This window comes from Oncorhynchus keta, chromosome 12 (assembly GCF_023373465.1).
Source record: "Oncorhynchus keta strain PuntledgeMale-10-30-2019 chromosome 12, Oket_V2, whole genome shotgun sequence".
NCBI classification, from domain to species: Eukaryota; Metazoa; Chordata; class Actinopteri; order Salmoniformes; family Salmonidae; genus Oncorhynchus; species Oncorhynchus keta.
Window position 1 is genome coordinate 28,860,072 of NC_068432.1, and position 25,790 is coordinate 28,885,861.

The following is a 25,790-nucleotide window of genomic DNA, read 5'->3' on the forward strand; positions in this document are numbered from 1 at the left end:
AAAGCTTAAACCAAGTTTATTCACTCCAAAGGATCAAACAGCTGAACAAAGACATATATCCACCAGTGGTAATACATATAACCCAATTTGAGTGGTCTCCTCCTCTTTAAACTTTACATCTTTATTACTAGGCAGGAAATGGTTATACAGGCAATAAACTGTTCCTTCTCTCTTAAGGTGACCTGACCTCTACCCCCTTCCTCACTCATCCACAGGTCTCTCCCTTTATCAGTGCTGCCACATGTGACTTTCCCCCCTGCACTCAGCACATTCCAAGCTTAATTGCACCCACCATAAACATTCCTCCTACAGATAACCATTAACTTCTGGTGTAAACCCTATGGCACTGCTCATGTATCTAACATAACTAATGATTAATAATATTTAAAATCCAAACCCATCACATGCAAATATAACTTGTCTGTTTATAGCCGTATAGAAGACAACTGCTGGGTCTACCCAGGAAGAGGTTGACAGACGTGTACTATGGTGCATTGAGTTGGTTGGAACCTCTCCAGCATGCTGATAATTATTCATTTACGATTGACTTTGAGTATCCCGGTGTAAGAACTTTCCCACGACATTTCTAATATCAATAACATTCTCAGATCTCCACAAGTGCATAGGGGTCCATTTGGGATTGGGCCCAACACTCACTATAGCACTTCTGGATTTAGTATTAGAAGATCCAGAGTGAAAGAAGCCCCATCTTCCTAATGCAATGCCTACGAAGCACCTTGTGCCCATGTACTGGTATTGCTTAACTACTGCTGTGGCGACCCGTCATTCAGGGCAGAGCCCTACCGGTTTAGCTAAAGTAATAAATAATAATTAAAATTCAATTTATTTTCATGTTACCTGTTTTGCATATTATTTTGGCATTAATACATGTCACATATCAGTTTGCAATAAAAAAAAATTGAGTTAATAAAGTTGCATACAAACATGGTCTCTTTTTTGCTTTCTTGAGTAAGGCAGCGACAAAATGCAGGTGTTTCAGCCTACCGCAGTGCTTTCTGTGGTGGGGCAGCCAGAGGAAAATACAGAGCGTAGGGGTTGGTAATGTTCTCTCGTTGCGCCGTGATTGGCTCAGTGTTCTGTCACTCATGGGGACACTACATCACTGTAAAATCTACAGGGAGAGCTCGAATATTCAAGCAAGCCCCTTGGGTGCTGCCATAGAGTTACATTAGAAGTGCCCATCCAAGAAGGTTCAAGGTCATTGGCCACAGATAAAATTACATATCTACAGTAGGTTTGATTGGACTGATCATGTCAACATCATACTTTCAAAATCTTAACTAGCAAGCTAGCAGTCATCTTGAATCAAGTAGACAATCTACTGGCAAATCATTTTCAATCCTTGTCATATGAAGAGAAATTATAGCTAAAATGTATCAGTGCTCATCGGCCATAAACATTACACAAGTTAGAAATCGCAAATTCAACAATGAGTGGTTTGGAAGGAATCATTGGCTAACTGCAAGCATTGCAAAGCAATCACTAACATGCTATTCAGTGGAGTGGATGTGTGGTCCAAGTCTGGGTTTATGGGTCTCTTTTCCAATCTTCTTAAGGATAAACATTCAACATTGGCCATGCTGTCATTCCATCATGACTTCTGCCGCTTTCAAAACTGGAAACTCCGAACTGTAAAATCTATTTCTAGAGCTCAGATCTGAAGATCACTAACGTCATGATTCGATCTTGTTCTATTCCGAGTTCCCAGTTGTTTTGAAAGCACCAAAAATCCAGAGAATGCCAAGACTTATGACAGTTTGACACAATTTGCCCACGAAGGACAGCCACACCACTTTCCTGTTCAAGTGAGCACAGTACAATAAGGCGAGTCCAAAAATGTAAACCGCTGCATAAATGTAATGTCAGGGAGATAGTATTACTTAGCTACAGTATGTTGTGTAATAACAGCCCATGTTTCTCACCCTAATAATTTGGTCCCCTTTCACCTCATAACATAGCCTACTTGGTGATGCACATGTAGCCTATAGCCTCTTTTAGAGTAATGTAATCAAATATTGTAAGAGCTTTCATGGTCTACTAATATGTCCCCTTTATTTATTCTACGGTTGACTTGGTGCACAGGGAGAACACTAAGGGCCCATGTTTTGAGTTCTGTCGCTGAACATTTCAAAAGTGCTGAGCAAATAGATTGACTACGTCCATCCTAGCTTGTTCATTGTCTTAATCGGAATTATGGATTGCCTCTTATCCGCTCATTGTCCCCTTATGCCATAGTTTGTACATCTCAATTGTCAGTAGAACCCACATTTGTTTAAGCAAGTCAGCTAAGTTTTTATATATATTTTTTTTAAAGGTCAGTAAATGTGCCTGAATGAACTGTTTCACTGCCAAACAAGGCTCCGCTGATAGCTAGGTGAAGCAGTGGTAAGATGTTGGGACTGCTGTTGGGGCAGCTTTATATAGGCCCTAACAGTTTGTGGGTTATGTCGTTTTTTTTTTGCCCCACCAACATTTACATGCTAAAATTGTCACTGAAGTACTGTATACCTTACCATAAGTACCACAGGACATTGCATGAATGTCAAAACTTAATTACAAAGCACCCACCCCACAGGTAAAATACAAAGAATACACCATTGAAGTTAACTTCTTGAATGAAATTCAAATGATGAAATCCTTAGATTTACATACTAACAATGGAGTTCACACTTTCATTTTTTTTTTTTTAAAACACCAAATTCTATACAAATCAAGTAGACAGTGTACCCAAGAGCAATAAATAGAAAACTGCCTACAGTTAATAATCTGTGATAAGGCAGACAAAAGCACACCATGTACAGCACTACTTAGGTTACATTAGCAAAACAAAACAAACATAATAAACAAAACAACCATAATAGCCTGATCTATAAACCCCAAGTGTGAGCCTATGATCTGACATCAGGGCAGATAATTAACTGGCCTAAAGACAATCAGAGTGGGGTTCAATGATATTGAGGAGTTCAGGGGTCCACCGAAGTAGTTAATTAACTAAAAGTGAGGATAGGAGAAGGAGTTAGGGGCCGGTCTAAGAGCCACACATCAGGCAGTCGTCACGGTTCTCCAGGGAACACACCATAGCGGCTCTGTTGAGCTCCTTGATCTCCTCCTCGTTCTTAACCGATAGAGACTCTTTCAGCTTCTCCTTGTTCAAGGTGAACTGGATGGGGTTGGCTGCAGGCTTGGTCCTCAGGTAGTACATGCCTGTCTTCAGACCCTGAGAAAAGAACAGCAGCATTCGGTTTATATTTAGCACTGCTTTGATCATCCCTAGCTAGCCAGCCCCCCTTAAAAGTGCTATCAATCACTTCAAGTGCCAGCTGTCCAGGGTCCTCGGCGTAGATGTCGGCTGCAACGCCTCGAGCAGCCATTTTAGCCCAGGGTTGAGGATAGCCCTGGGCTGCTGGTACCATGTAGTGTTCTATAGATTTCAATAGTCAAGCAGACTCACCTGCTTCCAGCCGTAGAAGTGCATGCTGGTGAGCTTGCCGTAGTTGGGCTCAGCTATGTGGATGTTGAGGGACTGGCTCTGGTCTATGAAGGCACCGCGGTCAGCAGCCATCTTCAGAATAGTCTTCTGGGAGATCTCCCACACAGTCTTATACAGCTCCTTCAGGTCATCTGGGATCTCAGCAATGCCCTAAAGACAAGTAACAATGTAATTAGAACAAGGACTACTGAAAAGGATAACACTTCAAATAGGGCATAATTGCACTCCAATTGCTCCTCATTGATTAGAGCTGTAATGTGATGGGTCTGGGTTCTCACCTGGATGGATCCATTCTGACCAATCAGCTGGTTTTTCATCTCCTCGTTCCACAGCCCTCGCTCTGTTAGGTCCTTCAACAGGTGGGGGTTCACAATCTGCAGGTGACACAAAACCAAAACATTAGCGCTCAGACACACCCCCCTACTCAAATCCTTAAAGTGTTTGAGTATGCTGTGTATGTCAGCAGAGGTCTAAGTGTCTGTGGAACCCCCAGAGAGTGATACTGACCTGGAACTCCCCAGAGAGGACTCTGCGGGTGTAAATGTTACTGGTGTAGGGCTCGATGGACTCATTGTTGCCCAGGATCTGGGCTGTGGAGGCGGTGGGCATAGGGGCCAGCAGCAAACTGTTCCTGACACCATGCCTGGAGAGGGGGGTAAGTAAAGTTGTGATGAGACAAAGGCTAGGACATATAAGTCCACATGGAGGGCTTGGTTGTTAATGTATGTGTTGAGACTAAATGTAGTTGCATTGGTAAAATGGAGGACAAGGTTGACAACTTACTTGGCAATCTTTTCCTTGAGAAGTTTCCAGTCCCACAGGTCAGTTGGGGTTTTGTCCCACATGTCATACTGAAGGATCTAAGGGAAAATGATAACTGTTTAAGCACAATACACCAACCAGAAAGGCCTGAAATTAACAAGTTAGCCAAAAACAGAAATCCTACACACACTATCTAACATCCCAGTTAGGTTTTAGTGTAGTTGTACTCACTCCTTTGCTGACAGGGGAGCCTGGGTAGGTTTGGTAGGCACCAAGCTCAGCAGCCAGCTCACAGCTGGACTCCAGAGAAGCGTAGTAGATGGTCTCAAATATCTGAGTGTTGAGCTTCTGGGCCTCAGCACTCTCAAAGGGGAAACGCATCAAAATGAAGGCATCAGCCAGACCCTGGACACCAATACCAATGGGCCTGTGGCGCTTGTTGGAGTTCTCAGCCTAGTTAGAAAGAACAACCGGCATGGGAAATCAGTTACAGGTCAACATGAAGACATAACTTGTAGAATCATCTGTCTTGCTGATCATTATTAGTAGCACTACATTTAATTATAGACCGTACCTCGATCACAGGGTAGTAGTTGATCTCGATGATCTTGTTGAGGTTCCTAACGATGACCTTGGTGACATAGGCCAGCTTGTTGAAGTCAAATGTTTTCTCTGGGGTGACGTACATGTTGAGGGCGATTGACGCCAGGTTACACACTGCCACCTGAGAATGGGAAACAGGAGTCAGATAGATTAGCATCACACTTTAAAAACAGCTGTTTTGTGTGATCCACATTTATTTTCAACAATATACAAATTGAAGGACGTCATTCAAAATGTTTTGGGATGAAGTATGGATATTCTCAGAAAGCAGCCTTGGGTGATAGATAGTAGGGATGGGCATTTTAATTTTTGACCGAGTACTCGCATAATTTTCTTCGGTGTACTAGAGCAAAAACAATTACATAAAATCTACAGTGCATTCGGAAAGTATTCTGACCGTGACATTTTGTTATGTTACTGCTTTATTCTAAATTGGATTACATATTTCTCAACCTACACACAATACCCCATAATGACAAAACAAAAACAGGTTTTTAGAAATGTTTGCAAAATTATAAATATGACATTTACATAAGTAGTCAGACCCTTTACTCAGTACTTTGTTGAAGCACCTTTGGCAGCGATTACAGCCTCAAGTCTTCTTGGGTATGACGCTACAAGCTTGGCACACCTATATTTGGAGAGTTTCTCCCCACATATTTTTTTATTTTTGGCAAGTAGGCAAACATGCTGCCCCCCAAAAATACACAACACGCACCCTCTATCATATACATACACACATCACCTAGTGCCTTTACATGACATTACATTCACTGAAGGATTCCAGCTTTTAAAGGTTTCCATTAGACGTTAATAGCCAGCTTTTGAGAATAATCATTTAAAAAAGCAGATGAATAAAATTGGCACCTGCCAATTGTCTGGGAGAAAATAAATATTGTGCCATTTCAGACACAGCCTCAGTAGTTCCAAAAGTTTAGGTAATCTGTTTCCCTCACCTCATCATGGCTGGTGTACTCTACAATCTCAGTACAGAGGTTACTGGACTTGATGGTTCCCAGGTTCTGATGGTTACTTTTCCTGTTGCAGGCGTCCTTGTAGAGCATGTAGGGGGTTCCCGTCTCAGTCTGGGACTCAATGATGGCGTGCCACACCTGTTGGGCCTTTACCACCCGCTTCACACGACCCTCTTGCTCATACCTGGGGTAAGACAGGACCAGTGAGACACTGCACACAAAGCTGAGACTGGTATGTATCTCTATACCAGTCTTACCTGGTATAGAGATTCTCAAACTCCTCCCCCCAGCACTCATCCAGTCCAGGGCAGTCACTGGGGCACATCAGGGACCAGTCCTGTGGGTACAATACACCATGAGTACTGATATCTTGAAGTTATCAGAAATAAATAAAAAACATTCCATATTCCTTTATCACTAAATTCCATATCCCGTTTGAACAATTCAGTTTGTACACAGATGTTGCTGCACACCTGGTTGCTCTCCACTCTCTTCATAAAGAGGTCAGGGATCCACATGGCGTAGAACAAATCTCTGGCCCTCTGCTCTTCCTTCCCAGTGTTCTTCTTCAGGTCCAAGAAGTCAAACACATCAAAGTGCCACGGCTCCAGGTACATGGCAAACGCACCAGGTCTCTGAGGAGAGCGGAATGAGAGAGGGCGTTAAACCACTTATGGATCATGCGAATTTTCGCAGCTTTTTGTTAAAAATCGCGCAACATTTCAAAGTCCTGCTAATCATGCCAGGAATATAGTATATGCAAATGATAAGTATGTGTGTATAGAAAATACTCTGAAGTCTAAAACTGGTTAAATCGTGTCTGTGGCTATAACACAACGTGTTTAGGAGTAAAAATCCCCCGAAAAACTGTTCTCCAAAAACACAAAAAATATATTAATCCGCCAGTCAATGTATTGTTTAAGGCGACTGCAAATACATGAAGATGCCCTGTAAACGCCTACAGCTTCCACACGATGTCGCCAGTGCTGGCATTTCTAGCAGACTTAATCCTTGGTTGTATGACGTTTTGCCCTTTCCTGTTTTAGTCTCTCAACAGGATGTTGTTAAAATGGAAAAGATGGCCGCTGATTTCCAGACTAGCTGCTATCGAATACAGATCGCCCTGTGATGAATTGTATAGATTATTAACGTTTATTAATACCTAAAGTTGGTTTAGAAAAGTAGTTTGAAGTGTTTTGTAAAAGTTTATAGGCAACTTTTGTAATTTTAAAAAGTGACGTTGCGTCTTGTAAAAGGGAATATTCCTGGATCAGACCGGTCTTCAGAAAACAACATTTTGGCTATACAATGCCGGATTTAAAAATCGGGAAAAAGACCCAATTGTGATGTTTATGGGATATATGAGTGCCAAGAAAGAAGCTCAAAGGTAATGAATGTTTTATATTTTATTTCTGCGTTTTGGGTAGCGCCGGCTACCGCAAAATCTGTCGTTTTAGGTGACGTTCCAGAACTTTGGGGGTGCATGCTATCAGATAATAGCTTCTCATGCTTTCGCCGAAAAGCATTTTACAAATCTGACTCGGTGGCTCGATGCACAACGAGTGTAGCTTTAATTCAGTACCTTACATGTGTGTTTTAATGAAAGTTTGATTTTTATCAAAAACTATACGTGGCGCTCTTGAAATTTCCGCTGATTTGATCCCCAGAGGGAGCTAATCCCTCTGTCTGATGAATGTACAGTAAACACAGGCCACAGAGTCTGAAAGACAGTATGCATGTTCTCAGAGCCATCGGCCTTGGGTGTAGAGGATGGGTCATCTCTGCATAGAAGGCTAATGCACATCTGTGAGGTCATCCTGTGGCCAGTCAATAACACAACCTCTAGCAAATCTCATTTCTTTCTCACCTTGTTGCCTCCCTGGTCCACGTAGCGTGCTGTGTTGTTATACACTCGGAGCATGGGAACAAGCCCATTGGAATTGCCATTTGTCTAAAAAAGAAACATGTAAAAAGCCTTAGTTAATGAGAGACTTGCCAAGCGTTACAATGAAAAGGCCTTTCTGGTTATTTATAAAATGCCTTCCCCCACCATGTCGGAGCAATCAATCGTCCACTGTTCTGGTTCGTTGGAGTAGACATAGCCATCACTCTCTGCCCCTCATGACACAGGCTCGACACTTACAGTCAGACTGCAACGCCTCAAGGGCCAGTCTTATTTATAAAACACGACCGTGTGATCCTCACCCCAGCGATGTAGCTGCCCGTGGCTCTGATGCAGCTGACTGCCACTCCGATGCCCCCTGCTGATTTTGAGATTAGGGCACACTGCTTCAGGGTGTCGTAGATGCCCTCGATGCTGTCGTCCTTCATGGCCAGCAGGAAACAGCTGAAAATCAACAAGGACAACCCATATAAAACCTATCAAGCACTTTTCTGGTTTGCACCTGGAACGGTCAATGTCTATAGTTTCTAAACTCAGCAAAAAAAAAAGAAGAAAAGAAACGCCCTCTCACTGTCAACTTCGTTTACTTTCAGCTAACTTAACATGCGTAAATATTTGAATGAACATAACAAGAGTCAACAACTGTGACAAACTGAACAAGTTCCACAGACATTATTCAATTTCTGTTAGTCACATACATGTTTCCCTGAACAGAGGGGGGTCAAAAATCAAACAGTCAGTATCTGGTGTTGCCACCAGCTGCATTGAGCACTGCAGTGAATCTCCTCCTCATTGACTGCACTGGATTTCCCGTTCTTGCTGTGAAATGTTGCCCCACTCTTCCACCAAGACACCTGCAAGTTCCCTGACATTTCTGGGGGGCATGGCCCTAGCCCTCACCCTCTGATCCAACAGGTCCCAGACATGCTCAATGGGATTGAGATCCGGGCTCTTTCTTTGCTGGCCATGGCAGAACACTGACATTCTGGTCTTGCAGGAAATTATGCACAGAACGAGCAGTATGGCTGGTGGCATTGTCATGCTGGAGGGTCATGTCAGGATGAGCCTGCAGGAAGGGTACCACATCAGGGAGGAGGTCTTCCCTGTAATGCACAGCGTTGAGATTGCCTGCAATGACAACAAGCTCAGTCCGATGATGCTGTGACACACAGCCCCAGACCATGACGGACCCTCCACCTCCAAATCGATCCCGCTCCAGAGTACAGGCCTCTGTGTAACGCTAATTCCTTTGACGATAAACACAAATCTGACCATCACCCCTGGTGAGACAAAACCACGACTCGTCAGTGAAGAGCACTTTTTGACAGTCCTGTCTGGTCCAGCAACGGTGGGTTTGTGCCCATAGGCGAGGTTGTTGCCGGTGATGTCTGGTGAGGACCTGCCTGACAACAGGCCTACAAGCCCTCAGTCCAGCCGCTCTCAACCTATTGCGGACAGTCTGAGCACTGATGGAGGGTTTGTGAGTTCCTGGTGTAACTTGGGCAGTTGTTGCCATGCTGTACTTGTCCCGCAGGTGTGATGTTCAGATGTACCGATCTTGTTCCACGTGGTCTACCACTGCGAGGACGATGAGCTGTCCGTCCTGGCTCCCTGTAGCGCTGTGTTAGGCGTCTCACAGTACGGACATTGCAATTTATTGCCCTGGCCACATCTGCAGTCCTCATGCCTTCTTGCAGCATGCCTAAGGCATGTTCACGCAGATGAGCAGGGACCTAGGGCATCTTTCTTTTGGTGTTTGTCAGTCAGTAGAAAGGCCTCTTTAGTGTCCTAACTTTTCATAACTGTGACCTTAATTGCCTACCGTCTGTAAGCTGTTAGTGTCTTAACGACATTCCACTGGTGCATGTTCATTAATTGTTTATGGTTCATTGAACAAGCATGGGAAACAGTGTTTAAACCCTTTACAATGAAGATCTGTGAAGTTAATTGGATTTTTACAAATTATCTTTGAAAGACAGGGTCCTGAAAAAGGAAAGGTTCTTTTTTCCCTGAGTTTATAATTCAGTAATCATAGCCATTACATTGAGGAATGGCTTATAGTAGGATGGCTGTTAGTAAGCTGTCGTGGAAGATTCAGAATTTGTTGGTAACATATGTAAGATGTTTTTTATTCATCAAATGTGTGTAAGTTACTTCTCATCAGAATGGTATTTTTGTATAATACTGTGGCGGGGTTGCAGTTATCTGTTCTATGTCAAGACTAAGTTGCATGGGGCGCAGAGAGGGGAGAGGTCAAAGTGTCATCATGTGTAAACATATCTTTTGCTCCACTGTGTGTGTGCCAGTTCACTCCCTACTTTTCCCATGGAGGACGGCAGTGTCTGGAATCATTCTATCCTCTCCGTGAGTTTGTATTTAGAGTTGGTTCTATCTAAATGACAATTTGATATATGCCTGTTGATATGGAGAATTGGTTTATGGTGTTGGGGTTTGAGTAAGGAGACAAAGCTGAACGATTTATTATGTCTATGCTGTCTGACTATGTGTGTTCTTTGCTATTAAAGGATCTCAGTTGCATTGTAAGGGGGCTCTCAGAAAATTCATTGAGAGACACTGAATTTATCTGAGAGTCACAGGATTGTGATAGAGCTCATATAATTAAAGATGGACTTTTATAACTAACTCTGACTTGTGTGTGTGGTTTGCTCCCATGATTTGGTAAATAGAGAATTTCCACGACAAAGCGCTTACCTAGACAGCTGTGGGCGGTTGGTGCCAGCATTGAAGAGTGTGGGGGAAGCGTGGGTGAACCACTTCTCTGACAGCAGGTTGTAAGTCTCGATGGCAGCATCAATGTCAGTCTTATGAATCCCAACTGCCACCCTCATGAGCATGTGCTGTGGTCGCTCAGCAACTACACAATAACAGGACAGATCAGCATGACGGCTGGAGCTCATCTGAACCACATATTTCCACAAGTTGCTCCGATAATGTGTCTGTTTGACCAAGTGTCACTGGTGATGAGCCCTAATCCAACGTAGCATATGTTCATGTCATGAAAATAAATCAATTCTGACAGGGAGGGAATGTATCTATGAGCCAACTCACCTTTCCCATCAATTTTCAGCAAATAGGACCGCTCAAGTGTCTATGTAGAAAAATACAAATTTGTTTACTCTCCTACAATTGCAGAATTGACTAAAATTGCTATTGCTCATAAACCATGTACTGTAAAAATTACCTTGAATCCAAAGAAGTTATAGGAGAAGTCCCGGTCAAAGATAATGGCCGAGTTGAGGCGGTCCTTGTTTTCTAGGACAATGTCGAGTGTTTCCTTGGCGACCATGGGAGAGTGCCGTTTGTTTAGCGGGTTGACATAGTTGTATAGATCCTCCACCACATCTGCAACAGCATTGACAAAGAAAATAATATGGTTAAAAATAGATTTTTCGGATACACTAGTTTGCAGTGCTGTAGTACGCAAGCCCAGGACTGACTCAAGTTCCGATTTTCATGACTTTTGACTACCATTGGTGAATCGGACTTGCATTTGCACTGGAAAGGCTACTATGATAAGAAGAATATTAGCAGCACTGGGTACGCAGAGGAGCGAGGGTTGTTCTCTAGCTAGTAATAGGACTGATGCGCCACACCGGCACACGCTGCCAATATCAGAAGGTGAACTTCGGTGACACAAGCAATGAGTGTGGGCAGACAGGCTCCACACCGCCACCAACCGCAGGCTAGACATTACGCAAGCAACTCACGTCCCTGTAACCACCAGCCTACTATTTAGCATTGCCTAGTAAATACTATTGTTTTACATTTCATGAAGCTGTTTGTCTCGAGTTGAAAAGTCTCTTCCCATAAGTATTGAAGTAGGCTGTCTTTGAATGTGTAGTGTCTCTCTACGCTCCCACTTTCCCATGTCTCCCTTTAGTTCACACTCTGGAATAAACATTAAAAATATATAAATATTTGTGGGCCATCACAAAAAAAAGTAGCTGAGCGCCTGTTACAATTATTGCAAATAATACTCTGATCAATCTGACAGGACAAATAGCCAATTCAGTCTAGAGAACACTCATCCCATCAAAACAAATTTGACATAACTATTGAACATTATATTGGGGCGGCAGGGTAGCCTAGTGGTTAGAGTGTTGGACTAGTAACCGGAAGGTTGCAAGTTCAAATCCCCGAGCTGACAAGCAACAAATCTGTCATTCTGCCCCTCAACAAGGCAGTTAACCCACTGTTCCTAGGCCGTCATTGAAAATAAGAATTTGTTCTTAACCGACTTGCCTAAATATATATATATATAAATATATAATCATTTAAATATATGTGTGTGAGAACGTGAATTAAGGACATTTTTCCATAAGCTATTGCATATTTCAGGCAAATATGACCATTGTGCAACAGAAGGAAATGCTCACATGAAAAATCATCCCGCCACTAGTTGTTGACAGACAGATTTCTGCCAAATCAATACAGGCGCAAATCTAGCAATGGATGATCATCGAACAAGCAAGCAAAAACAAGTAAACAAGCAAGCAAAAAATTAAACAGCTGTAGGCCTAACCAAAACACCAAATGTTTAAAGAACATAAAAAGTTGTTAAATATTAATGTGGTATACTTTGTTAAACTCAGACCCAGTAACTCAGACTTGAGCACTAGGCCTGACTTCAGCCATTGGGACTCTTAGGTGCTTCTAGCAACGCGGGTGTATTTACAGTGCATTCGGAAAGTATTCAGACCCCTTGCGTTTTCCAAATGTTGTTACATTAGCCTTATTCTAAAATGTATTAAATAATCTCCCCCCTTCAATCTACACACAATGACAAAAAAAAACCTCTAAATATATATTTTTGATTACAAAAAATATCACATTTACACAAGTATTCAGACCGTTAACCCAGTACATTGTTGAAGCACCTTTTTTAGTGATTACAGCCGAGTACGACGCTACAAGCTTGGCACACCTGTATTTGGGGAGTTTCTCCCATTCTTCTCTGCAGATCCTCTCAAGCTCTGTCAGGTTGGATGGAGAGTGTCGCTGCACAGTTATTTTCATATCTTTCCAGAGATATTCAAACAGGTTCAAATGTCCAGGAACTTGCTGGGCCATTCAAGGACATTCAGAGACTTGTCCCGAAGCCACTCCTGCATTGTCTTGGCTATGTACTTAGGGTGGTTGTCCTATTGGAAGGTGAACATTTGCCCCAGTCTGAGGTCATGAGTGCTCTGGAAAAGGTTTTCATCAAGGATCTCTTTGTACTTTGTGCCACTCATTTTTCCTTCGATCCTGACTAGTCTCCCAGTCACTGTCGCTGAAAAACATCCCCACAGCATGATGCCGCCACCACCACGCTTCACCTTAGGGATGGTAGCAGGTTGCCTCCAGAGGTGACACTTAGCATTCATGAAAACAAGTTCAATCTTGGTTTCTCATGGTCTGAGAGTCATTTACATGCCTTTTGGCAAACTCCAAGCGGGCTGTCACGAGCCTTTGACTGAAGAGTTGCTTCAGTCTGGCCACTACCAAAAAGGCCTGATTGGTGGAGTGCTGCAGAGATGGTTGTCCTTCTGGAAGGTTCATCCATCTCCACAGAGGAACTCTGGAGCTCTGTCAGAGTGACCATCAGGTTCTTGGCAACCTCCCTGACCAATGCCCTTCTCCCCCGATTGATCAGTTTGGCCAGGCGGCCAGCTCTAGCAAGAGTCTTGGTGGTTCCAAACTTCTTCCATTTAAGAATGTCTCCAATGTGTTTTTAGGAACCTTCAATGGTGCAGAAATATTTTGGTACCCTTCCCCAGATATGTGCCTCAACACAATCATGTCTTGGAGCTCTACAGACAATCCCTTCGACCTCATGGCTTGGTTTTTGCTCTGACATGCACTGTCAACAGCGGGACCTTATATAGACAAGTGTATGCCTTTCCAAATCATGTCAAATCAATTGAATTTACCACAGGTTGGAGAAACATCAAGGGTGATCAATGGAAACAGAATGCACCCGAGCTCAATTTCGAGTCTCATACTGTAGCAAAGTGTCTATAAATACTTATTTACAAAAGGTATTTAAGTTTATTTTGCAAAAAAAAATCCAAAAACCTGCTTTCACTTTGTCATTATAGGGTATTGTTTTTATATCGATAAGGGGGAAAAAGTATTAATTCAAGGCTAACATTTTTGTGTGTGAAAAAGTCAAGGGGTCTGAATACTTTCCGAATGCACTGTACATACACTAGCATTGGTTTCAATTGTATTGGGTTACACAAAAACAGTCAGTGGGAAGCCAGAAATTAAATACAATTCTATTTCAATTGCGCCGGTGGGCAGAATTGTTGATCAATATGGTGCAGGGAATTTGAGTCAATATCTAAATGAGCATATTATTAAACATACTTTCCAAGCATGGGTCTGTTATATTCCATATTCCTCTCTGCTTACCTCCTGACAAAAATAAAAGTCAATTTGTGAACAAAAAATGTGTACCTGGTCAGAGCTTTTTTCCCTTCTTCCGTGAAATAAGCAGAGATACACCCAGGGCACGTCCATGGCTTGAGACATTACTTTTACACACCATGTTTTTCAAAAACCAAAGTGAGATTGTCTGCTCACTGGCAAGTTGGATATCTGAGCCAGTGAATGTGGTGGCTTAAAATATGCTACTTTGACCGAGCCTGATAACTGAGCAGTGCGCATAACTTTTAGAACAAAGGTCAGAAAAATTACAGTTTTGAGAGAGAGAGCAAGTGCGAGAGAGACTTACCGCTGAAAACCTTCTTGGTCTCCTTGTGCAGGTTGGAGACTGCGATGCGGGCAGCCAGGATGGCATAGTCTGGGTGTTTGGTGGTGAGTGTGGCAGCAATTTCTGCAGCCAGCGTGTCCAGCTCCACTGTGGTGACCCCATTGTACAGACCTTGGATGACCTTCATGGTGATCTGGGTCTGAAAGGTGTAACAGGCAGAGTATAGGGTTATGGTGCACACAGAAAATGCTACAATTGACAAACAATAGAAATACATAGAACATAAAATGTCAACTTACTGGATCGACAAAGTCAGAGTTGAGTCCATAGCACAGCTTCTGGATGCGGGAGGTGATCTTGTCAAACATGACACGCTCTTGGCGCCCATCTGAAAATGATGTAAAGACTGAAGTGTTAGTCAGAAATCACTTCGATAACATGAATGTGTGCCATGGAAAAAGAACATTGAAGTGAATGTCAGTCACATTTCCCCAAAGCTTTAAAACTCGTGACTAGTATCTATGCAGAATAAAAATATAAAAACACAACATGCAACAATTTCAAAGATTTTACTGGGATACCGTTCATAAGGAAAATCAGTCAATTGAAATAACTTCATTAGGCCTTAATCTATGGCTTTCACATGACTGGGAATACAAATATGCATTTGTAGGTTAAATACCTAAAAATAAAAAAATGAAGTAGGGGCATGGATCAGAAAACCAGTCGGTTTCTGGTGTGACCACCATTTGCCTCATGCAGCGCGATATCTCCTTCGCATAGAGTGGACCGGGCTGTTGATTGTGATCTGTGGAATGTTGTCCCACTTCTCTTCAATGGCTGTGCGAAGTTGCTGGACATTGGCGGGAACTGGAACACACTGCCGTACGCGTCGATCCAGAGCATCCAAACGTGCTCAATAGGTGACATGTCTGGTGAGTATGCAGGCCATGGAATAACAGTCACTTTCAGCTACCAAGGATTGTGTACAAATCCTTGCGACATGGGGCTGTGCATTATCATGCTGAAACATGGTGATGGCGCCGATGAATGGCACGACAATGGGCCTCAGGATCTCGTCACGGTACCTCTGTGCTTTCAAATTGCCATTGATAAAATGCAATTGTGTTTGTCGTCAGTAGCTTATGCCTGCCCATACCATAACCCCACCATGGGGCACCTTGTTACCAACGTTGACACCAGCAAACTGCTCATCCACACGCCATACACATTGTCTGCGGTTGTGAGGCCAGTTGGACGTACTGCCAAATCCTTTAAAACGACATTGAAGGTGGCTTATGGTAGAGAAGTGAACATTCAATTCTCTGGCAACAACTCTGGTGGACATTCCTGCAGTCAGCATGCCAATTGCATACTTCTGCAAAATTAACAGGGATGGTAACAAATTTGTGCACAAAATTTGAGAGAAACACATTTTCTGGAACCTTATATTATAACACTTTACATGTTGCGTTTATGTTTGTTCAGCCAGCTAACGTCCTGTTTTGTAAACCAGAAAGCTGTTTTGGGGAAAAGTAACAAAATTGAAATACTTGAAAATGTTAGTTAGCTACTGTATATATGACTACTTAATTGATGGGATAATAAATCTCTTCCAATCAAATTACCTATGTCGAGGTTAGCTAACCAACATTTTTAACAATTAGGCGCCAAGTTTGACAAAGACTGAGCATTCCTGTCTTGATCTAGTTAACGCGTTCAGTTCGATTTCTGAATTGGTGGGTGAAGTTACCTAAGCAACTAAATTAGCTACGTGGTCTTCAAAAAATATTTTCAATTAATACTGAAATGTGTTAACTACTGTTAGCCAACAACATTACATGTGTTATATTATAGCTAACTAACCGTAGCTAACTAGATTACTAGGTTAGCATTATAGCTACGCAGAAAGCTAGATTAGCCAACCAGCTGACAGTAGCTAGCAACCAAACTAGGCGAAGTCATTCAACGTGGTTAATTTGAAAGTATATACTAACTACAGTAAAATACTAAAGCTTGATTGTACGAAGAAGCATGAGATCAAGACACAGACAAATGACAAGTACAGTAATTTGCTATCATTCCTACCATAAAGGACCTACCTCGCTTTATCACATGCATGTTGACAAGGGTTGTTTTATTGCCAGAGAAAGTGCGAAATATAAGAATAACACTAATACTGTATATAGCTTAGAATGTAGCGGTACAATAATACAATATTTTACTCTAGCAACCGCCGCTGACTTCAAATGAGGATAAAGCGCGAATAACTGAAATAACCCGCCACAAACTCCTTTGGCACAACATTTGTAGCCAATCAGAGGAAGGAGGAAGAACGAAGCCACCGAACAATGGTTGGTTATAAACATCTTTGGAGAGGCCCAACTCCGCGGAAAATCTGTCTCCCTCCAGCAAGTGATATTTTGTTCGTCCACAAAGCAAGGAGCTGTTGTATGGAGGTCAATGAGAGTTTCGAATTTGTTCCAACAACAAAAAATGAATGGCTTATTTTCTACGTGATGTTTATTTGAACAAAAATAAGTTTGGTAATGCTTTACATTGTTACGAGTGTACTGATATAAGTAGAACACGTGACAGTCTGCAGCATATTCATGGCATGAGGCTAGTAGGATGGGATCTCTCCATGGAATACAGACAGTTTACAATAATGAGATGTATCCACCAATCCAAAGAAATTATAGGCGGGCGCTTGACACCCCACGGTGCCGTTTTGTGGACAACGACTCCCATTCGTATTTTATCAGTTTATCCATAATCTTTGGTTAAACCAATTACATTGGCTAGTTCTCGTTAGTTTCCGTGTTTCAGTCAGCTGTCACCATAAACAAAACCTGGCGGGATATTTTGAAACGTAGGCTAGGTAATTTGCTTTGTGGGTTGGTTAGCTTTGTTTGGCAAACACTGAATTAGACGACATCATCAACCTACTCTTTACAATACTGACTGATCAAATAAGGATGATGAATGCTCAGAGACATTTCTTAGAAGACATTTTACAGTAAGAGGACCATAAAACTATTTTAATAAGTTACATTCTTGAACAACATACCGGTATTCACCTTTGCACAAGTCTACTTTAAAATGTTTCCCAGCAAATACACGAATTGTTAGATTCTTTGTTATTCTAAAAATGGGTATATTACAATAGACAATGTGGTTATGGTTAATTTTTTTTAAACTTACAAAGTGACTGCATTGCTCCTCCTTGTTTTGACAATATGAACAGTTTATTAAAAATGGCAGTGAGTCCATGTGCACAAGTTAGGCTATAGCACCCTCTGCTGTATGTTTCAATACCCTGTTTGTATAGAAGCCTGGCTTGTCAGAGACCCTTTGAAACAAAACATTATATCCACACTATAAATTGGGAACTGTGTAATTTTATAATGAAGGTACAATACAACTTTATATTATAAAGTACTAATATAAATATATTATAACCTTCATAAGCATATCTTCCACAATGGCTCCCCATCTCTTCCTGTCCTGGGCTATTTGAATTAGGTGAGTCTTATCTGGTCATGAGCTCAGGCTCAAAAGTTTGCTGCTTGGTCATTCTTGGGCGTTTCATCTTCATCTGCTGGCTGTCCCCAACAGAGGTTACAGACTCGTAGCTGATGGGATAAGACGGGGATCAGCAACAAGATTCAGCCGCGGGACAATTTTTTCTTCAGCAGATGGTCGGAGGGCAGAACATAATTACAAATCACATGACCGCAAGAATCCCAAATAGATATACAGTGCATTCGGAACGTTTTCAGACCCCTTGACTTTTTCCACATTTTGTTTCGTAACAGCCTTATTCTAAAATGTATTTGTTTTTTCCCTCAAACTACACACTATACCCCATAATTACAAAGCAAAAACAGTTTTTTAGACATTTTTGCTGAAATATCACATATACATAAGTATTCAGACCCTTTACTCGGTACTTTGTTGATGCATCTTTGGCAGCGATGACAGCAGAGTACGAAGCTACATGCTTGGCACACCTGTATTTGGGGAGTTTCTCCAATTCTTCTCTGCAGATCATCTCAAGCTTTGTCAGGTTGAATGGGGAGCGTCACTACACCGCTATTTTCAGGTCTCTCCAGAGATGTTCGAACTGGTTCAAGTCTGGGCTCTGGCTGGGCCACTCAAGGACAATCAGAGACTTGTCCCGAAGTTACATATATATATATATATTGAAAAATTGTTCAATGACTGCACCTGCGTTCTTGCTTGGCTGACGTTAGCAAGACTTCCTGTGCTCTGCGCTCAACTGTAATTTCCCGGTCATTACCAAAAGTGCCCATTTCAATCATCATTGACGAAAATATCCAAACCACATAGATTTCTATGGAACTTTTCCTCTGAGCAATATATCGACAATCCAAATATATTTTTATTTCAAAGAAATATTTAACGGTTTATGCTCTCGTTTGTTAGTTTTGCATAACATATTATAGCCCATTTTATATCAACTACCTGTAGGGTACTCTTATGCCCCTTGTATGACTTACAATGTGTCATGATGTTGATAATGAAGGGGGGCAGATGGTAGTGGCCTTGTAGTTTTTTTGTATGCAATTTTAATATGAAAATTAACCAATGATATCAGGCCACACCCGGCCATGATTACAGACACCTGTATGTCTTTTGACACCATATAAATGAGTCATCCCGCAATGTTTGTCATTATACCCTGATGAAGACAGTTTGTCTGTCGAAACGTTGGACATAAATATTTTTGCATCGGAGCTCCACGTGTTTGCGGCTCTCCTTTATATTTTAAAGCGTTCCACTCCGCTTGCCAGCACCTCGCTATATAGGTGTGTTTCTTTCGCCTCTAGATTAGTCTATTACCCAGTAAACAGCACCCTACCGACAAAAAGCTCTACAACGATGCCGAATTATAATTATTTTCCTGACACTGGTCAAAGACCTAAACAATATTACTTTGAATATAGCCGAAGGGAACGTGATAAGATAATTGTATCGGAGTCCCTTTTTGACATGCCAGGGGTAATTATGACCTCTCGAAAGAACTGTTACATTTATCAAAGTGCCAGACGAGAATGCATCAACAAATAGTCACTCTTAGTGATTACGTGTGTCAAGGCATTATTCCACGGGGACTCAGGTGAAAAATAACCATCATTGGGACAGCGCAACGATTTGTGAGCGCTGGTGTGCCATCCTGAACAAATGTTCTATTGATTTAATGACATTAATTGTTGACCAGTTGAAAAATGATTATTATTGAAATGTATAACACGATTGAAGAGAAACGCACAGCTCTGCAAGGAGCTGTTAATGTTGATGGCATATTCAATGAACTGATAAACTGATAAACTAACCAAGCGCTCCAGGACAAGCTGTCTCAGAAATTAAGGAACTTAAAATCAAGAAATTCAATCAAGACAAAAAAGACAAGGCAGAGGACAAAGTCTACTTCTGGAGAAACTCTGACAAACGAGGTCCTGCTCCTCCTCTCCATGACAGACGCAGGACGGATGCCGCTTACTTCTGTCCACCCCCGTCTGACCAACGCTCTACAATTTACGCTTCCAGTGGCAGTTTTTCATCCAACGAGAGACTGTGCGGACGGAAGGGCGGAGGTGGTCGCGGACACGCGCACCGACGAGATGCCGCACCCGACCGGGTAAGAATAAACTACTACCAGAGGTAGAGGGGCCCGTTCAAGGTCCCAGAACCTATGGGACTGGGTGTATTTAATTTATCAAGCAAGATATTGAGCCCTGCCCATATCTCCTTGCTTAATAAAGGGTTATATTTTGTGCCTACTGACACCAGCAGTATGATCTCTTATTGAATCTCTTGATCCTCTCCCAGAGAACACTTTGTTAGTTACTTTTGAGTTGTCATACACAAATTCCACACGAGGCCGGTATTGAAGCTATGGAACATTTTCTTCTGCAACGTGACCCTAATGAACTACGCATGTATTATAACATCGTCTGCAATAGTACTCACACACAACTACTTCATGTTTCTAAATTATTTATTTATTCTGACAACTGGTATTGCCATGGGATCCCCCATGGCTCCTAACTATGCTAATTTTTATGTGGGTTAGTCTATTTTCAATTTTTTTTTTTTTTTTTTTTTTTTTTTTGGTTGCCTAACATCATTTGGAAACGGTATATTGATATTTTGTGTTCTGTGGAGGGGTGACGCAAAACAGCTCCAGGCGTTCCATGCTTTTATTAACTCCTGTTCTGAGCATCTGAGATTTACTATGCAAACTGATTTGACGTATCAGATTTCTTGATCTTGTGTGACGATAATGTTCTATACAATGATCTTTACAGGAAACCTACTGATAGTAACAGCCAATTCTGTCGAATCAAAATAATTTGTAAAAAGCAGATGTCGACAGAAATATGACAGACGCAAATAAAATTCCTGGAAAGGGGAAACAAATGGTCAGATTATTACTGCCGATGAGAAAATTCAGAACGAATCATGGTCGGTCTCGCAAAAATAAGCATTCTTGCGTTCTAACTACCCGCTGTTTAAAGTTCTCTGAACAAATTAAGGGAATCGTTCCAACTTTGGCATATTCTAAGATCCGATGATAGTATTGTTAATGTGTTTTCGGACCTTCCCTTGGTTGTATTGTCACGGGGCAGAAATCTCAAATTTAAACTCTGATTTACCACCCCACGATGTCGTATTTGCGCCCCTACTGGCTGGAAACTACAAGTGCTCAATGCAATGGCACTTTCAATGTTGATCCTCCAAACACGGAAACGGATCACAATCAAAGGTGTTATCATGTGCTCCACTAAGGCAGTTATTTATCTTATAACCTGTCCCTGTGGTGTACATTGTGGGTAAAACAAATCGCGAATTAAAAGTACGTATCTTGGAGCATCGTAGCACCATTAGGCGCAAAAACTTACCGAGTTGTGGCCCACTTTTTGGAAGAAAACCACTCGATTTCGTCTCTACGTTATATTGGCATCGAACATGTCACCCCCCCCTAAGAGAGGGGGTGACCTGGACAATTTATTTTTAAAACGAGAGGCTGCTTGGAGCTTTAATTTAAAAACCCTTGCTCCCTGTGTAGCTCTAGTTAAAAAAAAAAAAAACATTTTATATCAACTACCTGTAGCTACTCTTTATTCCCCTTGTATGACATACACTGTGTCATGATGTTGAAGGGAGGCAGATGGTAGTGGCCAAAATCAAATTATTTGCTTTCACAAAAACTGAACTACCATTTTAACCTGACCTATTTCCAGTTCTAGTCCTTAGTTAATCTCTTTGCAGTCTTTTTACTGGTCCACTGACAACTCGCATCCTCACATTTCCTGATGTGTGAACCACACCCATATCTGTTGATCTGGACTACATAGCAATTCCTACCATTGTCGCTGACTGTATTAACCCTAAACAATGTGCAGTCCCAGTGTCTCATACAAGTTAAAATGGAGAGGGAGTACTAAACTTGTCACATGGAATTATACTTTTCAAAATCAAGGCATGACACCGTTATAGAATCTGTCTGACAGTTTTAAATGTGTTATCAGTTTTAAATGTGTTATCTGTTCTAGAGTCCAGCACAGCTGACTGGGTTTAATTTAGCTCATGATGTCACCAATCCCTCATCCCAGCCACAGTTTGATTCCCGCCCCCTGCACCCGCACCAGACCCAAATATTCTCAGTAGAGCAGTGGGGTGGGAAGTATGAGTTAATGCTCTCAGTAGAGCAGTGGGGTGGGAAGTATGAGTTAATGCTCTCCTGTGTGGGACGGGGGAACGTGTGGCGGTTTTCCTTCCTCTGCTACCGCAAACACATCCTAGTCAGTCTACTGTTGGTCTCCTTCTGCTCTCTATGTGAAGCTAGTACATGCTGATGCTTCAATAGTTGAATGATGAATCCTCTTGTGTTGGCTGGCAGCATTCCAGATGAAGTAAGTGATTATAAAGTAATAGTGCTGTTTGTAGGAACTGTCCTTACTTGCAGTGTATACGTGCATCAGCTCAGTGTATAAACAAACGAATGAGGAATGTCTCCGCTTGAATTATCCAGTTTCCCCAGCCTAAAACCCCAAACGGCAAGCAATGCAGATGTAAAAGCACAGTTGCTAGGAAAGACTCCCTAGAAAGTGGAACCTCGGAAGAAATCTAGAGAAACCAGGCTCTGAGGGGTGGCCAGTCCCTTTATGGCTGTGCCCGGTGGAGATTATAAGAGTACATGGCCATTAAGGCCAGAATATTCTCCAAGATGTTCAAACGTTCATAGATGACCAGCAGGGTCAAATAATAATCAGTGGTTGTAGAGGGTGAGACAGGTCAGTACATCAGGAGTAAATGTCACTTGGCTTTTCATAGCCGGGCATTCAGAGGTCGAAATAGCAGGTGCGGTAGGGAGCGTTGAAAACGGCTATGTGCTTAAGAGCTGTTACTCTAACTTTCTAGGTTTACGTGATTTAGTGCTGATCGTTTTGATCATCAGAGGTGCTACACCGGAGGGGTCCCTTCAGGGTGTTGCCTTCTACCTGACAACTGACTTGGGTTGGCTGACCAGTGCATAGGTATGTCCTGTAGTGGAGACAGGGTGGTATATCTAGAGTTAAGTTTAGGCTGTGTGTGTGCCTACCTTTAATGATGTGTGTCAAGGCCCTTGCTAATGGCCAACAAAGTAAAGTGCATGTCTTCTGTCACCGTTACCATGTAGGTAACGATACTCCTCCCAGATCTTCTACTCATTGGGGATTGGTGTTGGGGGGGCTGCTCTGCACGGCCTCCTACAATAAGTTTGATAACAATGTCATCAGGTCAGTAGTACTATTCTATGCACTCTGAGGCTACAGGCATGCTGCGAAATTGAGTCAATTCGAACATTGTTCTGCTTTCAGGGACTGTCTGGTCATCACCATAGGGAACTGCAGCACCAGCCTCTTTGTGGGCTTCGCCATATTTTCAATCCTGGGTCACATGGCTTGGAGGAAGGGAGTGCCTGTTAGAGAGGTGGAAGACACTGGTAGCTCACAATGAGCAAATCACTCTTGAATTAACAATACATATATTTTATGTTTATGACATGGTAATCACAATACATCCAGTTATTATCATGGCAAATATAAGCTCATTATTCTTCCGCCAGGTCCCGGTTTGGCATTTGTGGCATACTCAGAACCTCTTCCTCAACTGCCAGGCTCTGTTTTGGTCGATCCTTTCCTTTTTCATGCTGGGGGTTGACATTCTGGTAAACCACAGTGCTTTAAACCCACCAAACACAGACATTTAACACCCCGCTCCCTGTTTCTCTGGCCCTCATCCCTGTAGTTTGGTGACATGGAGGGTATCACCATGGCCATGCTGGATGAGTTCCTACAGCTCAGAGCTAACATGAAGGAGAAGTCTCTGTTCCTGGGAGTTCTGTGTTTAGGCTTCGGTCTAATGGGACTGTTGTTGATCCTGTGTGTATTAGTGGGGAACTCTATATCATCTACTGCATCTTTATGTAATACATGTATCACTAGCCACTTTAACTATGCCACTTTGTTTACATACTCATCTCATATACTGTACTCGATACCATCTACTGTATCTTGCCTATGCCGCTCTGTACCATCACTCATTCATATATCTTTATGTAGATATTCTTTATCCCCTTACACTTGTGTGTGTATAAGACAGTAGTTTTGGAATTGTTAGTTAGATTACTTATTGGTTATTACTGCATTGTCGGAACTAGAAGCACAAGCATTTCGCTACACTCGCATTAACATCTGCTAACCATGTGTATGTGACAAATAAAATGTGATTTTATTTAGTGCTGGTGTCCGTCTCTCCATAGGGAGGGATTTACTGGTTCACCCTCCGACTCATTCGACACTAGCTTTTGCCTCATTACCCTCTTCATTGGAATCTCCTTCTGTGGTACACAGCAACATGCACCTGAACTGTGAACCATCAGATCCTCCTCTCCACCCTCTCCGAGTTGGGCATCTCCGGCGCGGCCCACGCTTGGATTGCGTCCTACCTGACAGGTCGCTCCTACCAGGTGGCGTGGCGAGAATCTGTCTCCTCACCACGCGCTCTCACCACTGGTGTCCCCCAGGGCTCTGTTCTAGGCCCTCTCTTATTCTCGCTATACACCAAGTCACTTGGCTCTGTCATAACCTCACATGGTCTCTCCTATCATTGCTATGCAGACGACACACAATTAATCTTCTCCTTTCCCCCTTCTGATGACCAGGTGGCGAATCGCATCTCTGCATGTCTGGCAGACATATCAGTGTGGATGACGGATCACCACCTCAAGCTGAACCTCAGCAAGACGGAGCTCCTCTTCCTCCCGGGGAAGGACTGCCCGTTCCATGATCTCGCCATCACGGTTGACAACTCCATTGTGTCCTCCTCCCAGAGCGCTAAGAACCTTGGCGTGATCCTGGACAACACCCTGTCGTTCTCAACTAACATCAAGGCGGTGTCCCGTTCCTGTAGGTTCATGCTCTACAACATCCGCAGAGTACGACCCTGCCTCACACAGGAAGCGGCGCAGGTCCTAATCCAGGCACTTGTCATCTCCCGTCTTGATTACTGCAACTCGCTGTTGGCTGGGCTCCCTGCCTGTGCCATTAAACCCCTACAACTCATCCAGAACGCCGCAGCCCGTCTGGTGTTCAACCTTCCCAAGTTCTCTCACATCACCCCGCTCCTCCGCTCTCTCCACTGGCTTCCAGTTGAAGCTCGCATCCGCTACAAGACCATGGTGCTTGCCTACGGAGCTGTGAGGGGAACGGCACCTCAGTACCTCCAGGCTCTGATCAGGCCCTACACCCAAACAAGGGCACTGCGTTCATCCACCTCTGGCCTGCTCGCCTCCCTACCACTGAGGAAGTACAGTTCCCGCTCAGCCCAATCAAAACTGTTCGCTGCTCTGGCCCCCAATGGTGGAACAAACTCCCTCACGACGCCAGGACAGCGGAGTCAATCACCACCTTCCGGAGACACCTGAAACCCCACCTCTTCAAGGAATACCTAGGATAGGGTAAGTAATCCTTCTCACCCCCCCCCCCTAAAAAGATTTAGATGCACTATTGTAAAGTGGCTGTTCCACTGGATGTCATAAGGTGTATGCACCAATTTGTAAGTCGCTCTGGATAAGAGCGTCTGCTAAATGACTTAAATGTAAATGTAACTCCATACCCTGCATGCTACATTTTGCATGCTACATTTTACATACTAACCACTTCAGACATGCCCCACACTTACTGTATGTCATTGGTGTATTCAGATACTTTGACTAAGTGTCTGCATTCCTTAATATTCACATGC

General features: G+C 42.8%; 2 protein-coding genes, 1 long non-coding RNA gene and 1 pseudogene across 8 annotated transcripts in view; 2 read left to right on the forward strand and 2 right to left on the reverse strand.

Moving 5' to 3' along the window:
- LOC118391243 (ribonucleoside-diphosphate reductase large subunit) lies at positions 1-21,423 on the reverse strand. 3 transcript variants are annotated; one of them, XM_052457959.1, is made up of 18 exons: positions 21,401-21,423; positions 14,771-14,859; positions 14,493-14,670; positions 10,956-11,116; positions 10,823-10,862; positions 10,466-10,628; positions 8,056-8,197; positions 7,718-7,801; positions 6,324-6,485; positions 6,108-6,187; positions 5,833-6,034; positions 4,848-4,997; positions 4,505-4,726; positions 4,295-4,371; positions 4,019-4,154; positions 3,790-3,885; positions 3,473-3,661; positions 1-3,238 (listed from the first exon to the last, which is right to left on the reverse strand). In XM_052457959.1, the coding sequence occupies exons 2-18, from the start codon at positions 14,837-14,839 to the stop codon at positions 3,050-3,052; spliced, it is 2,340 nt and encodes a 779-aa protein (XP_052313919.1). In that variant the 5' UTR covers positions 14,840-14,859; positions 21,401-21,423; the 3' UTR covers positions 1-3,049. The 3 variants fall into 3 exon arrangements, with proteins under 3 accessions (XP_052313919.1, XP_035638320.1, XP_035638321.1); XM_035782427.2 differs by lacking the exon at positions 21,401-21,423 and adding an exon at positions 17,934-18,081; XM_035782428.2 differs by lacking the exon at positions 21,401-21,423 and adding an exon at positions 16,574-16,813.
- LOC118391247 (uncharacterized) lies at positions 6,988-25,784 on the forward strand. Of its 4 annotated transcripts, XM_052457960.1 has the most exons (3): positions 22,233-22,414; positions 22,923-23,038; positions 23,182-25,784. In XM_052457960.1, the coding sequence occupies exon 3, from the start codon at positions 24,754-24,756 to the stop codon at positions 25,468-25,470; it is 717 nt and encodes a 238-aa protein (XP_052313920.1). In that variant the 5' UTR covers positions 22,233-22,414; positions 22,923-23,038; positions 23,182-24,753; the 3' UTR covers positions 25,471-25,784. The 4 variants fall into 4 exon arrangements, with proteins under 4 accessions (XP_052313923.1, XP_052313920.1, XP_052313921.1 ...); XM_052457963.1 differs by lacking the exons at positions 22,233-22,414; positions 22,923-23,038 and adding an exon at positions 6,988-7,237 and having other exon boundaries at positions 24,709-25,784; XM_052457961.1 differs by having other exon boundaries at positions 22,233-23,038.
- LOC118391824 (uncharacterized) lies at positions 7,901-8,022 on the reverse strand (annotated as a pseudogene).
- LOC127906314 (uncharacterized) overlaps positions 19,140-25,790 on the forward strand; it is an 8,965-nt gene continuing 2,314 nt past the window's right edge. The window contains exon 1 of the long non-coding RNA XR_008060876.1: positions 19,140-20,136. This is a non-coding gene — a long non-coding RNA (uncharacterized LOC127906314). The remainder of the gene's footprint in view (positions 20,137-25,790) is intronic.